The sequence below is a fragment of the Furipterus horrens genome, unplaced genomic scaffold (genome assembly GCF_987537825.1).
Source record: "Furipterus horrens unplaced genomic scaffold, mFurHor1.1.pri manual_scaffold_12, whole genome shotgun sequence".
NCBI classification, from domain to species: Eukaryota; Metazoa; Chordata; class Mammalia; order Chiroptera; family Furipteridae; genus Furipterus; species Furipterus horrens.
Window position 1 is genome coordinate 55,494,265 of NW_028327182.1, and position 15,963 is coordinate 55,510,227.

Sequence of the window (15,963 nt, forward strand, 5' to 3'; positions counted from 1 at the left end):
ATTTTTAAATTTAACAACCTAAGGAAAAGAGATCAGTGGCCCTAACTAAATAATCAGGTATTGCACGTTTTAAAAATTCCTGCGGCACACTGGTTGAAAAATTGCTGTATTAGTCAATACTATAATAACAAAAGCGTGACAACCAGATGTTGTATTCCTCCTGATATGATATAGTAGAGCTGGCTATGAAACATCCTTTACAAAAAGCAAATCAAACCTGCATGGAATTGAGCTTTTAGATATCACTACAAGTTTATAGGAAAGACAGGGGACATAGAATCAGTCACAGAAAACTGTGAGGTTACGATCAGCCAAATCTAGAATGTGGAAAATTCGGAAAGGACAAATGGCCCACTTTCTTCAAAAAGTACATTGCATTAAAAACAAACAAACAAATGGAGAGGGGACCATTTGAGAACCCAAGAAACTTTGGAGACACATCAACCAAAGGCAATGTGTGGACCATGTTAGATCCTGATTCAAATAAGCCAATAGTAAAATGACAGTTTTGGGACACCTGGGGGAAAAAATGGAACACAGGTTGGTTGTCAGATGATAATAAAGAAATATTGCTAATTTTGGTGAGTGCGACAATGTTTTGATAGTTATTTATCTTTATTTTAAAGGCTTTCTCTATTATAGAAGACACACTGACGTTTTTACAAATGAAATGATAAAATATTTGGGAATTGCTTTTAAGTACTCTAATGAAAAAAAGTGTAAGGGCGGATATATAAAGTAAGAATGGCAGAACACTGGTAACTGCTGAAGCTGGGTGGTGATGGCAACATGACATTCATTAAACTATTCCTTTTCCTTTTATATTTATTAAAACATTTCTGTAATAAAAAGTTGTAGTTAGAAAGAAAGAAAATGTGGTGAAGAATGGTATATAATTAACATACAAAACAGCAATGCCGTTCAGTGATTAGGAGATGACAACTCAGTGTCTTTGAAGATGAAATGAAGCTCTCTGCAATGACAAAACAGCTATGGCCAAGAGTCGTAATTTGGCAACAAAACAATGAGGTAAGACACACATCTGAAGGTAATAAAGACAGAGGTAATTAGGTGTTTTTATGGAGAGCACTACAAACTGAAATGGAAGAAAATAATTTAGGATGCTGACTGATGTCCAGGGGGCGGGGCGAGGGGGGTTGCGTATATAAGCTCTAGTTCAGAGGAGAGGATGCTGAGACACTAGATTTCTCAGTCAAGCAAAACCCCGCTCCTGACAATGTCCTGCTGTGGTAGCTCCACTGCAGCATCCCCAGTGGCCTAGCCACCACTATCTGGTCCCCCGACAAATGCTGTTGGTGCGTAGTCTGACTGTCCAGTGCCTGTCCACAATAGATCAGCTTCCTCAAGCCAGCTTGCTGTGTCCCATGCCCCGAACCTTGCTGTGAGCCCAACATTTGTACCAACCTGCTGGCTGCTCAGCTCCTGCCACCCGACTGTTAACCGAGTGGAATCTCCCTGACGACCCACACTCTTGTGAGCCCTGCTGCTAACAGCCACATCTTTGCAGATACTAGCGATGGGCTACACCATTTCCTACATGTCATGTTGTCTGGGCTTTGGCAAACGCTGTGGCCCAAATCACTGCTTTATGTACAAAAACTTCCCAACAGTCTTCAAATGTTCGATTCTCTGTTACTTACTGTGTTCTACTCTCTTGTGAGGTTTAGAGACCTCTCTTCTATAGACTATTTTACTGCTCAGTGAGATATAAGGAAGAAGTTTATTAGCTAATACACTTAATTTTTCTGGCTTAGCAAACAGAAAAGAAATGATATAGATAAGAAATCTTCCAGTGACATTTCCCTCTTATTGGAATTCCTACATTATTTTTTCTGTTTTCTTCTACAACATCTTTTCTTTTTCCTATCTCTTCATTATTTTCATTCACCAAGATCAGTCTCTCTATGTGCTGATGCCATGAAAATGGTGACTAAAATCTCCAACTGCAGGGAGCAAAACTGACCCATGGCCCAGCTGCTGTGCTCTGAATTCTGTTATTGCATTTACACCATGGGCATCTTGCATGGGCTGCTCCTGGCCAATAACTGAGGGTGGCAGGAATACCAAGGAAGGCTTGTTCCTGGGGGACAATGGACTCCTCTGATGGCCAACCTAAGCTCAAAGACTTTCCAGTGGCCTTGCTTGATGCTCCTAGAATTGCACTGCAGTCTAAGATGTTTCCTTCCTTCCTTCTTTCCTTTACCTGCCATCTGATGGTTTTCTCAACCTCTCCTGGGCTTCTTTCCCATTTTTTCTCATAGTCATTGCCCCTAATAAGTCTTTTATATAGAAAACCTCACCTGGTGACTCCACAGTAACACAATGCTTTTCCCAGTGAAAAGCTTAGGCATATGGTTTTAGGGGACTGGTGATTACAGATCTACTTCTCTAGCTGTGTCCATTTTCTTACTTGTCTAAGCCTGAATCTCTACCTGCAAACTTTCTTGGGCTGTGCCATTGCTCTTTGTGGCAACAACTGCTGGTTGCTTCCCAATATCTGTTATCTCTTCTCTCTCATGGTAATAGAACTTAAACATTTTAACTGGGTGCAGGAACACTCAGAATAAAGACTACATTTACCAGAATCCCTTGCTAAGTGTGACTAGCTAGGATGTGTGACTAAGCCTGGCCATTGAGATAGGAATAGGTCATATCCTTCTAGGAAAATATTTTTCTTCTTACTGCTGGCCCTACATGGATATGGTGGTAAACCCAGTTAGCTCAGAAGAATGAGCAGCACTACAGGTAGACAAAGCAGTGAGACAGAAAAAGTCATGGCCCCAGATACTTTGTGGAACCGAACCCCTGTACTAGCTTATACTTTCATGTGAGAAGAAATAACACTTCTTTTTTGTTGTTATTATTATTTTAGATCTCTGTCATAGCAGCCTGAACCCACAGCGCTGAAGCTTAAGATCCGTATCCCAAGCAAAACTCATCATGTCCCGTCTTGCCTGGTAGACCATGTCCTAATTATCTCTCCCAAATGCTCTACTCTTCTATGCTCTCAAACATATCTAGGTGGCCTTTTAACCCCCACCAAAAACTAACTCTACTACGTTCTGTTTAAGTCAGGTTTATTGAGATTTAAGTTACATACTCTAAAAATTACCCTTTTAAGGCATATAGTTTGGTAAATCTTGACAATGAATACAGTTGTGTAACCATCACCACAACTGAGACATAGTACATTTCTTTCACCATAAAAGTTCCCTCATGTCCCTTTGAATTCCTTTCTCCACCCCCAGCCTCTGGAGACCACTGCTATGTTTTCTGTCCCTAGAATGTTTTTTTTTTCTCCCTAGAATATCATAAAATGGACTCATAGAATATAAAGTCTGCATGACCACAATGACTTCCTCCACTTAACATAATGCTTTTGAGATTCATCTATGTTGGTGCAAAAATCAGCAGTTCGTTCCCTTTTATTACTGGATAGTATTCCATTGTAGGGAGTTACCACATTTGTCCATTCTGTTAGTGGACATTTGGCTGTTTCCAGTTTTTGGCTATTATGAGTAATGCTGCTATAAACATTTGCATACAGATCTCTCTATGAATATGTTTTCATTTCTATTTAGTAAATACTTAGAAGTAAAATTGCTGGGTCAAATAATTAGTTTACTTAATATTCCTTCTTATTCATTCATTAATTCTTCCCATTCTTATCCCCAATCCCTCCTCATTCCCTCCAGTTAGAGAGCTAAAAAACAAACAAACAAAAAAACCCCAAACATATAAAAAAATGACAGGTATGTTAATCTGTTCCACAGGTTTGTTAAACTCCAGGGGGAAGACAGATTCATTGGTATAAAAGATTGCAAGCCACTCTGCTAACATTTATATGCTCTTTCATCTTGTCGTTCCTGCTGAAGAATCTGCTCTACCTCTCTATGGTTTTTACCAAATCATCGGCTGTTTGGACTCAAAGCTCCCCATAGTCTCATTGTTGTTTCTATGTTTATCTTGTTTTTCACACTTTCCTTCTACTCTCAGCCTGAGCTCTGCCACAGAGGCCTTACCCAGACATAAGCTCTCTCCTATGCCTAATGTTCATTCTCTTATCTCTAAAGGTGGCATCCTCATAGGCCAGGTAAAGTTCCATCTCTACCTATCATTTTGGAGCTCACACATATACCTTCCTGCCCTCTTCTCCAACTATTCCAAGCTGAATGTCTTCTTTCTCCAAGGGATATGTCAGCTTCAAGGTTGAGGATGCACCCTCTACTCCACATGCATTTCTTTTCAATGCTCTGTACATAGCAAACAACTGTTCAAAGCACTTATCCATGGGTTAAAATGTGGATATAAACATTCCACCATCACCTATGTATAGGGTTTACAATTATGGTTTAGGGGAGGTCCAAACAGTTCATTTAGAACATGAATCATACCATTCTCCTTCCACTTTTCAAATGAAAACTCTTTCCTTGCCCAGTTAAGCCAGGAAATAGTTGAAGGTTAAATAAATAACACTTAAGAGTATATATTCATCCTACCCCATGCCAGGTTTTCCAACTTCCTTGAAGTACACCTGTGTAATGCCAGCAATTTGCTTGATTCAATGTGGGAGGACAGGAAGTTCAAAATGAATCTGCTGAAATTATAGTTGCTAAATATGATAGAAAAGAAACACCTAAAATATGTTGCGTATTGAGGCAGAGCAGGGTTGGGGCTTACAAACTTACTAGGCCTCAATGAGGTCTACTCAAAAACCACTTACTTTAAATTCCAAGCACATGTCACCTATGAAACACTCGAGTCTAGCAAAGAAATTGCTTATTTTAAATGTTAGTTCCAAGAGAGGTTCTGACTCACAGCCTTCCACAGCAAATGTAACATAGTATAGTTTGGTTAGGAGTAGGGATGAGGACATATGTGGCCACCTCCACTTTCAGAAGAGTGTAGCATCAGAATCAAGCAGAACAGCATGCAAATTTATTCTTCCACATAAATATGCACTAGATGGAATGAACCCCTAACACAGGGACTGTACACTGAAGGCCTCAGCTCAACATACACTATGTACCCAAATGCTGATCAATGCCAGGTGTCTTTGGGAAACACTTTCAGAACACCAAAAGCAGTATCTGGTCTGATATGAATCTGTGGCCCAGGTGCCCCTACAAGACAGGCATGTGTCTGGTCTTGGCATTTGAAGAAAAACTTACCAATGAGGATGGAAATCAGGTCACAATTATAAGTACATTGGATGATTTTAATAATCTTCAGTCAAAAAAATATAAATACTCTGACAGAATTTGATCATGATTTTGGAAATCACCAATGGTATAGCAATGGTGAACATGAATTTGTTCCTTAAATTCAGAACACTGGGATCAGGGACCAGGACACACACAATCCTTAAGATGTAAGTATAAGACAAACATAAAAATAACTAATTCAAATACATAAAACTCATTACTCCTAAGATATAAGGCAAACTGAATGAAGGCTTCAAAAAAGGTGAGAGAAGTTCCTAGATCAACCATATGTGATTAAAGTGTGGTATGGTTTCTGGAGTGACATGGAAATGTTCAACTCTCCCAAGCAGTAAGTAGGTGCTCTGTATTTCTTTTTATGGTAAATTATGTTACAGTTAAGTTTTCTCCTTTTGGATGCCAGTGTTTATTTTTAAACTGGATAACAATTATAAAATAAGCCACTTCTAAAAACTCTCTGAATATTGTTTTAGGACCAAGATACAATTAACTTCCAGAAAAGATTGTACATAGTAGCACTTGAGTGGTTTGTTCCAGGGAGTTCCAAAAGCAATTTCCCAGAGGCTGTAAGAGAATTAGGTTATGAGATTGGAAAGGGCAGAGCATTTGGGAGAGGCTGGTTCTGACTCTAGTAGGAGTTCCTCTGTTCAGTTGTGTGACCCTAGGCAGGTTACTTCACGGGTATATAGTTCCGTCTTAACCTCTGTGACATAAGGGAGGGGCTGGACCAGAAGATAGCTTTCAGGTCTCTATCATCCCTAAAGATCTATGGTTTAATTTGGCCTCTAAAGAAAAGAACACATGCAATTGAGTTCCTTTATTAATCTTCTATCACAGGTCTCAGAAAGATGTTGTTGATCCTTGATTTTATATATACTTCCTGTGAGTGTTCCAGGATTGTTTGTTACATCCTTGATCATTGCTTTCATGATCTAAGTGTACACTTTCCCACTTAAATTCCAGGAGGGCAAAAACCACATTTAACTTTGTAACCCTTGGGCCTGCATATAATAAGGGATCAAGGAATACTTTGTGAATAAATCAATTACATTTTAAAACATAAGTCATTAATCTCTCTGAAATGATTATATTTATTTAGAGCCAAAAATAATTTAAAAAATCCAATGGGACCTTGTTATAGACTGAATTGTGTCCCCTCAAAATTTCTATGTTACTGTCCTATACCTCAGACTATGACAGTATTTGGAGACAGGGTCTTTAAAGAGGTAATTAAATTAAATAAGGTCATTAAGTGGGCCTTAATCCAACAGGGTTGGTGTTCTTATAAGAAAAGAGATTAGGACACAGACATGCACAGAAGGAAAACAGTATAAAGACACAGGAAGAAGATGGTAATTCACAAGCCAAGAAGAGAGGCCTCAGAAGAAATAAACCCTACAGACATCTTGATCTTGAACTTTCAGCCTCCAGAATTATGAGAAAATAAATTTCTATTGTTCAAATCACCTAGTTGTTATGGGAACCCTCACAAACTAATATACGCCCAAAGCCTAGCCTGCATATGACAACATTTTTAACAGAAAGATAATATATTCAAATAACCTGGATATGTGTGTGCATGGACATGTGTGCATGTATATGTGTGTGTGCATGTACACTAGCTGCACTGCCAAGTAGAAAATCTGCTATAGTTTTTTCTTGGCAGGCTGTTCTGGCATGATTTAGATGGTGTGTTACTCTGTGGAAGGCAGAGCCCACCTCCATCTGGCATCTCTCTGTGTGCTAAAACTAGATTTAAAAGAAAAAAAAGGAAGCCATCTGGTCAAGCACCAGTACCCACACTACTAGAGGAAACTACGGCTTTAGGTTCTGAACCACCAGTCTTCTGCTTGACAGGATCCATCAGCTTTTCCCAAGGCTTTCTCCCAGAGCCAGATGGCTGACATCCTGAGCCTCCCTGCCTGTGACTCTGCCCTCCTTCCCAAATTCACTGAGAGAGACTGCCAGGCACCGCAACTGCTGCTCCCTGCATCAGTGCCTCCAGCTCTCACCCAGACACTTCAAGCTCCCACTTCTGTAAAGCTACAATGTGGCGAGAATTCAGTCATAATGGCAACTCCAAGACTGCATTTCAGAAGGAGCTCTGTGATGTAGCCACCTGTGTTCACTTATTTGGAATTTTATAAAAAATTTATCTATGTTCAGACAGCCAGGAACAACCAGTCATACCTTAACAGGCATCAGTCCAGAGATGAGCATGGCACACACCCAGACACCTCAGAGAGGAGTCAATTCATTGGTTACAGAGGACAGGAAGTAGCATCAGATACCCATCTATGTCCCTGAGAAATGTCTAAGATGTTCAAGACACTTAAAAATCACTAGGTAAATGCATTTTAAATGAATGCTTAAATTAGTATTCCCATATCAATAAACTTGAAGACTTCTAAGCTAGTTAAAGGAAAAGACACATTTTTCTTTCATTTAATAACAAGTGCTTGAGGAGTATGGGCTTTAGAGTCAGAATGGTCTCAGATCCTGGCTCTCTCCACTCACTAGCAGCATGGCCTTGGGCAAGTCACTCAAGCATCCTGGCTTCAGTTTCTTCATCTATAAAATGAGGGGTAAGACTAATACTTTCCCCATAGGATTGTTATAAAGCTAAAATGCTTTACTACTAGAAAGCACTTAAAACAGTACTTGTAAGCAGAACACAGAAAGTACTAATATATGAATGATATGTTTCCCTAAGAACACCACACAAGCCCTGATATGAGGTGACATACCTTAACTTTGGAGTTCTCTATCAAATGCTGAGCCATGGATTTTATCAAAACATCAAAGAAAAACCACGAATACTGAAAGAGAAAAAAGATTCCAGTAAGAAAAATAATCAGAAGAGATGTTTATTACTGAGATAAAATAGATGTGACCAAAAAACATGGCTGAACCTCTTGGTGAATTATTACCAGACCAGAGATGTGTGGCAGGTGTTCTCCTGCTTTCACTTGTCTGACAGTAAGTGACTCCATCCCCCTAGGAAATAGGGAGCATAATCTCAGCATGGCATCACCCACACAATGGCACTGTGCGATTAGATATGCCATCTTTTCTCTTGGCTACCTCTTGCCTTCTGACACTTGCCTGTATAATCTCTAACCCACAGTTCTCCAATGATTTAAACATAATGACTTATTAATACCTAAGAGGACATGCGACTTTGCCTATAATTTGCAGCTTCAATAGAGACATCAGTACAAGTATCAAAGTTGGTATTGAAGAACTAACTCTGTTACCACTTTTTACGAGGTAGCAGTTACCTCTAAAAGCATACAAAAAGGGTGAATTGATCAAGCTGAGGAGTTTGAATTCTCTTTATCAATTTAAATACTTCAGAGTTGTACTGGCCCTACCAACATACCTTAAGTAGTTTATTGCTGGTGAGAAAATCAGCAGAAGGCTTGAGAATTGTGGTCATGGATTTGGTCAGTTCTTCATGCACTGTCTTATATTCGGAGGCAATATATGGCTCAGCCTTATAAGCATACTTTGAAGAAAAGGGAAAGATGCTTTAATGCACTGGTTCTCCAAGTTGAGCTGAAAGCTGAAGAGGCTCCAAAGGATGAAGATCAGGTACTGAGATACAATTGCATGGGTGGGAGAAGAAAGTGTGGAAGCAGAAGGTAGGAAGGGTGGTTGTCATGTGACAGAAAGGGGAGTTCAGGATGTCTTTGGGGAACCCATTGGAATATGTGAATTACCTGACTCAGGTCAGTGGTCCTCCAGCCCACAGCTCCACCTCCTAAGGACTTCATGAAATGTGTCATATGACACTGGGTAAGTGATACCCTGAATAATTCAAGTTTTATTTTTTAAATGAACACATAGCTATAATTCATAAAGTGTAAAAGACTAAATGGAATGTGTATAACTGTTTAGAACAGTAACTGCCACTATGTTTACTAAATATTGTATATAAATGAAGAACTTGTTGAAATTTATTCTAACAACATCTCTTGCTGTCCCATACAGTCACTTACTTAAAGATGGTAGTCAGAGCTAACCTTCCTATCTTAGGAGAAGCAGTTTTCCTGGGAATTTTAGATGAGGAAAAAGAAAAATGAAGACAACAAACTATACCAGAAACCTAACTGAGTTAGTAGTTTTCTTTAAACTTCCACATCATTTGGGTCACATTATTTGCAAAACCCATTAAAAGAAGAAATGATATTAAGCAAATAAATAGCTGCCCCTCTTTGGACTTCCACTCATCTAGGTGCAAGCACTGGCTGTAAGATATAGAAGAAAAAGCAGAAGTATTAAATTTCATCCAAAATAAATTTAAAAAATAACTAGATTAAAAAAATAAGTTCTTAGAAGGGAAATTGGAGAGCCACAGATTTAAATGACTGGGACTATTTATTTTACATACCTTAACATATGACCTCAAGTGGCTTTCCAATCCTTCCTCATGGCACTGGGCAACCACATGAATAATGACCCTATACACCAAAGGAATGAATAAAGCAATGAACAGTAATGTGAAAATGGAAACATTTCATTATTATCACAGTACTAGAACAATGATGATGCTATTGGCACCACAGGAAGCAAAGATTTAGATGGGATCTCTACATATGGGATGAAAAGAAATTTCTTAAATATAAAACACATATTAGCATATCAGATATGTATGATTGTGCTGCACATGTGTACAGACTGAAAAGGAAGAAGAGTATCCACCTTTCCACCTCTCTCACCGTGTCACGTTGACAGTGACTTCTTCATGAGTTGCTCTGGTTAGGACGCGAAATAGCTGGTTTAGGATGGTGGGCAAGAAGGCAATCATCACATGCCCTTCCATTGCATGCAGACTCTACAGACAGGAAATACCGAAGTTCAAGTTATCCTTTTAAAAGTAAACCATACATAAGCAATTTCCACTCAATTTTAAAGAAGGATGGAAGACGTCCACCTAAAACTAATGAAAGGCAGTGGAAAGCAGAATAAGGGACAAAGATGTCCATGTTTTAACCTGCACAATCTGTGAATATGTTACACAGCAAAGGGGAATTAAAGATGCTAACCAGGTGGCCTTAAAAAAGGGGGACACTCCTGGATTTACCCAGGTGGGCCTAATGTAATCACAAGGGCCTTTAAAAGTGTGAAAGGAGGCGAAAGAGGAGAGTTGGGGGGCACATGCCTAAAGAAGAATGGTCAGAGGTGCAAATCTGTTGGCTTTGAGATGGATGAGGTGGCCACAAACCCAGGAATTAAGGCAACGTTTAGAAGCTGAAAAGGATAAAAAATAAAGAAAGAAATAAAAAAGAGATTCACTTCTAGTTTCCAGAAAGGAAACTTCTATTAATAACACCCTGATTTTAGCCTAGTGAGGCTTATATCAAACTTCTGAACTACAGAAGTGTAAGATAATAAATCTGTGTTGTTTTAAGCCACCAAGTTTGTGGTGATTTCTTACAGGAGCAATAGAAAACTAATACAAAGGCTCTTCCTCAAGTCAACATACATAAAAGCTCTTCTTCAAGTCACATGGCTCATAAAGTAGCTGAAAGGAGATTTGGCACAGCAATAATTCAGAATCCCCATTCCATTTTTATTGTTTAAATCAAACAAACTTCTATTCCATTTCTCACATTTCTTACTTTTTGTCCCCATGCTTCTCTCCTTTTAAAAAATGTTCCCCTAGAATCATGTTCTGGATGAAACTCCCTTAGACAAACCCTCCTTGCTCCCATTGTGCAATGACTCTAGGAGTCTCTCTAACCCTGCACAAAGCTGGGGTTGGTGATATGTATTATTTCTTTTTCTTTTTTAGCCCACCAAGTATGCATTCATGAAGCTTATGTTATTTCCTACAATGAACTACAAGTTTAATGGGACTAACGTCACTGCTCCTCATGTGCCTGTTACTGTGCTGTATGCTTGTGGAGCACTCCACACGAAGATCCTCTGTAAGTGAGTGGTTTTCTATCCAGGGAACAGTATGTTTTAGGACCAGCATGAGGAAATTATACATGAGATGAGGAAGAAGGTAGGAGGAGCACTATTGCTGAGTCCCCTTCTTGACACTATCTAAAGCCATATAGAAGCTGTTGGTGTGAGAGCACCCAGCAAAAAGCATTCTTATAACACTCACCACCAAACAGAAAACCCAATAAACTCCAAACTCATTAAAAAGAGGTTAATAAGAAAGCCATCTGATACCTTAAGATATTTTACAAGTTCACTCCCTAAGGCTTGGGCTCCAGATTCAGTTTTCTGACAGTACTGGAAAAAATTATGCAAATGCTGATCCTGGGGGAGGGGGTAAAGAAAAGAAAATAAAAGCTTATTAGCATATCTGCCACAGAAGTAGGAATATTTGTTTCTTGCAGCACGCATGTTTTATTAGACTATGAAACTAATCACATAAAAAATGAAACCATCAAAGAAATAAAAATAAAAATAAATTTTAAAAAAGGTTTCAAAAGATCCTCCAACAAAGAGGAAAACTGTTAAAAAATGTTACTTGTACTGTTCATTTCTTTCAATATGTATGAGTACCTTATATGTATATCCTTTCTTCAAAAGAGGACTCATAAAGTACAGCCATATGGCATTATCAATTAGTTTTGTTTAGCCAAAAAGTCATACAAACTCATTCATAGAACAATCACTGCTAATTTTAATGGAATAGTGCATACCTGAGTATACACCGTGGAAACCAGATGAGTTGAAACTTTCAGCAGTGGCTTGCTTCCATCTACCCATTTAATTTCTGGACCATAATGCTGAAAAACATGGAGGAAAGAAACATCCCAACAAATCAGTGATCTTGGCTTCAATCACCATCTTGAATGAGGGTACTGATGAAGTGATGAAGATCCAAACAGCTTTGGTGACTTGATAGTCATGCCTATGCCTGGCTCACAGCAGAAATGGAACCAACACTAATTTCTTCCCATTTTCTTTTTCCAAGTAATTGCCCTTCTTACTGGATTTTCTAAGTTACCTTTTCTGTTTAGTTGCAGCTGTAAGAATTACTGTCCATTTGCAAGGGAAAGAATTCTGTTTCACCAATGACTTAAGCAAACTTGCGCTCAGTATTCGGAAAGTGATGACCCACAGTACAAATAGGACAATGAGTATTCCAGGCATAGTCAAAAGGTCAAATCTGTTTGTGCTTATTTTATTTCAAAAACTTCCATTTTTCTCATGTTCAGATTAGGAATTATAACTGAATGTTTATATGATTTAACCTTATTTTGGAATATTTTAACTAGTTGTCCATAACATGGGCCCAGATTTGTCACTATTTAAAATGTACAGAAACATTAAAAGCCATTCAATATGAAATGAAACAAGCCTTATCTAAGCATTTTATAAAACGGAAGTCTATAAAATCTAAGGTAGCTAAAAAGAATGCAAAACCCATAAACCAGTTGGAGAGATCTGAGACAATTCAGGCTTTAATAAATCAGAAAGGTATCAGAATGGGCTACTATGTGGATAAGAGATTTGCTTACTAGACTTATTACATTAAGTTGGAAGATAATTCTTAATCATTTGCATGACCCTAAGAATCCATCTTTATTTGATCATGGCTAGTTTGCAGAGATTTTCTACCTTATCCAGTATCTCCAAATCTCCACGACTCTGCCACTTCTGGGCTTATAATAAAATTATAACTATTATTCTAGATGGTGATATTGTTAATAGAACTGCCTTCCAATGGCCTAAGTTTACTTGAAAATGAATAATTAAAGCCCAAATGTGGGGACTGGCAAAAATACTATGTGTTTTTTTGTGTTATTGCTGCTTTAGTGGTCTTAAATGTTTTCTGAAGGAACTGGGATAAACCAATCTTAAAGTCCTATACCCTGCCCATCCCAAGCTCCTGGTAGCCAAGGTAGCCAGATGGGAGATTAGCTGAGACAGGAATGTGCTGCTCATTAGTCACCACTCTTCCATCTTTCAGGAGAGGAAGCCAGGAATAACCAACTGTTGAAACAAAGAACAAAAATTTCACTGTAAATGTACAAAAACTTATGACAGAAAGCCAGTGTTACTAAATTACCTGATCTTTAGGAACTGTCAATATCAATCAAGGTTGAGAAATTAAAAAGACCCTGAATAGTCTCTGCAGAACATTGTCTACAATGTACTTTGCTTTGGGATTAGAATTACTAAAATTATCTTTTATAGAAATTTACATATACAAACTAGGCATGTTACCTTTACAAATGTCATCTAAAATTCCTTTACAAAAGGACGCAAATTCAGATCAAAATAAAATTTAAAAACCTAATGTGTAAGTTATAAACAATCAAAGGAATAATGAAATTTCAAACCTTGTGTTTCAACAACATCCTTCTTCTTTGTGCTTCCTTTACTTGAATTATCGCAGCTGACATGGAAAAATGTGAATAACAAGTGGTGCTTTTCATGTAACTGGGTGGGCAGTTCTATTTTAATCTGCAAGGAAGACAAAAATGACAATTTTTCTAATATTCCAAAATGAAAAAAATTCTTTTTTTAAAAAAATATTTTTTATTTATATTTAGAAACACAGGAAGGGAGGGAGATAGAGATGGAAGGAAACATTGATTGGTTAACTTCAGTACAAGTTCCAACTGGGGACTGAACCAGCAACCCAGGCATGTGCCCACCAGGAATCAAATTGGCAACCTTCTGGTTTGTGGGATAACACTCAACTAGCTAGGGCCAAAACAACAGAATTTCTTGGTGAAAGCAGCCACACAAGTGTCACCCAATGCGTAAGTGTGCATTTGGTTTCTGGTCAAAGATATCTGAGACAGTAAATTGTGGTAAGGAAGAAATGGATTCTTAATACAATGTTATACTGGTATGGTCTGAATGTTTGTGTCCCTCCCTCCCCAAATTCACATGTTGAAATTCTAACCCCCAAAGATGACAGTTAATAGGGGACTTTTGAAGTGATTCGTTCACAAGGGTGAAACCCTTATAAATGGGATTAACGCTCTTAGATCCTACAGAGCTCCCTAGCTGTTTCCACCATGTGAAAACACAACTGAGAATCTATGACCCAAGAGATGACCCTTGTCTGACCATGCTGCCACTCTGATCTTGGACTTCCAGCCTCCAGAACTGTAAGGAATAAATATTTGCTGTTTATAAGCCACTCAGTCTGTGGTATTGGGTTACGGCAGCATGCAAAGACTAAGACATTACTGATCAAAAATAGGAGAGTTGATATTTCAATTCTAGAAGGAATTGGAAAATACATGAGAGAAACCACTACATTTACTTAACACAGTCAAGGCATGATAGAAAACCAGGGTAGAACATTTACAAGTAAAACTTACTTGGTACTTTTAATGAACTACATATAATTTTACATAAGGAAATCTAACAATAAAAAAGGTCCAACAAACATAACTATACTTAACTATGAATTTGAAAAAACCAGTCAAGATTATTAATTGTGGTAGTGATAGAGGAGGGAGTTTAACTTTTTCTTTTCTGTATTATCTGCATTTTCCAAGTTTTAATTTTTTTACAATAAATACATTACTTTTATAATTTAAAAAATATGTAAAATAAACAATTCAGCATATAGTTCTGTCATTGTGATTTCAGTATAGTATGCAGCATTTCTTTAATATTGCTATACTAAGCAAAGAACTTGGAGTTTTCCTTAAAACTGTTTAAACTGGGTTTTCCCTTGAAAACCTTGCTTACCTCATCATAAAATTCTGGGTTTTGATGATGGTGTAAAACTGCAGCAAAGGCACTTCTTGTGAACATTGGCCCACCGGGTCTGCCATAAATGCACTAAAATAAGAATTAGCAAAGGGAAACACCAGGATTCAATTAATAGAATAAGAAATTAAACTCAGATGTGATGTGAAGAACACTCCTACAGCATAAACTTAACCATCTCTGATGGATTTCTTCTGCCTTTGAGACTCCAGACCTGCAAACCCCCTTATTCCTGGGCCCAACTCACCCTCTAGCTCACCTCCCTGTCCTTCCCCCACTCCCTTCCCACCCCTCCAAGTTGTAGTTCTGAACCAGCCCCTGCTCACTATTCCCCTTCACATTTCCACACATCTGCAAATGCAAGCCCTTTGCCCCAACGATCTTTCCTATGTGCCCCAAGCAAATTCTCATGTATCCTTCAAGAAACGATTAATTTTTTCCTCTGTGTCCCTTCAGCATTTTTCTGTTCTAACTATTCAGTTTTGTAAAATAAACTATTTCAGTACCTTTTGTATGCCAGCTTTTTTTTTCTTTCCATAACTGTCTTTCCCAAAAACTATACTGCATTGTTCTTTGTCACTTTATTTCCTTCCCTTCATGCAAAGTCATTTTCACAGAATTCCTCAGCAAAGAATTTGGGCTCTGGAGCCAGACTGTTACAGAGCCAGGTCCCCAAGGAGATGGAAGGGGCTTTAACCATAAAATAGTGACGAAAATCTTATGGGGCCTACGTAAAATTCTACACGTGGCTGCAATTAGTCACCCAGCCCACTGCGTCACAGGATGCAGTTGGGGATTTAAAAATAAGGCGGCAGGCATTTTGGAGAACACTATGCGGCTTTAAAAGGAAAGGGAAAACTCCATGCGGTTTACAAGGAGGCTGGGAACTCCACATGGTTCTGCATTATGAGCTGGTGGGTACTGCAACACAGGCAAAACCTCCCCAATCAGGCTCTAATAATTGGGAGCTGCTGGTAAAATTGAATTGTTTCTGGGAAGTAGGAAGACTGTGTAT

At 38.4% G+C, this 15,963-nt stretch overlaps 1 protein-coding gene across 17 annotated transcripts in view; it reads right to left on the reverse strand.

Annotated features, from left to right (window-relative positions):
- DOCK9 (dedicator of cytokinesis 9) overlaps window positions 1-15,963 on the reverse strand; it is a 360,039-nt gene that overhangs the window by 96,741 nt on the left and 247,335 nt on the right. For all 17 annotated transcript variants that reach the window (XM_090258025.1, XM_090258022.1, XM_090258018.1 and 14 more), the window contains exons 19-27: window positions 14,928-15,020; window positions 13,556-13,679; window positions 13,084-13,205; window positions 11,909-11,995; window positions 11,430-11,519; window positions 9,965-10,080; window positions 9,637-9,706; window positions 8,626-8,751; window positions 7,991-8,062 (exon numbers count right to left, since the gene is read on the reverse strand). In XM_090258025.1, coding sequence (XP_090114151.1) covers window positions 7,991-8,062; window positions 8,626-8,751; window positions 9,637-9,706; window positions 9,965-10,080; window positions 11,430-11,519; window positions 11,909-11,995; window positions 13,084-13,205; window positions 13,556-13,679; window positions 14,928-15,020 — 900 coding nt within the window. The remainder of the gene's footprint in view (window positions 1-7,990; window positions 8,063-8,625; window positions 8,752-9,636; window positions 9,707-9,964; window positions 10,081-11,429; window positions 11,520-11,908; window positions 11,996-13,083; window positions 13,206-13,555; window positions 13,680-14,927; window positions 15,021-15,963) is intronic.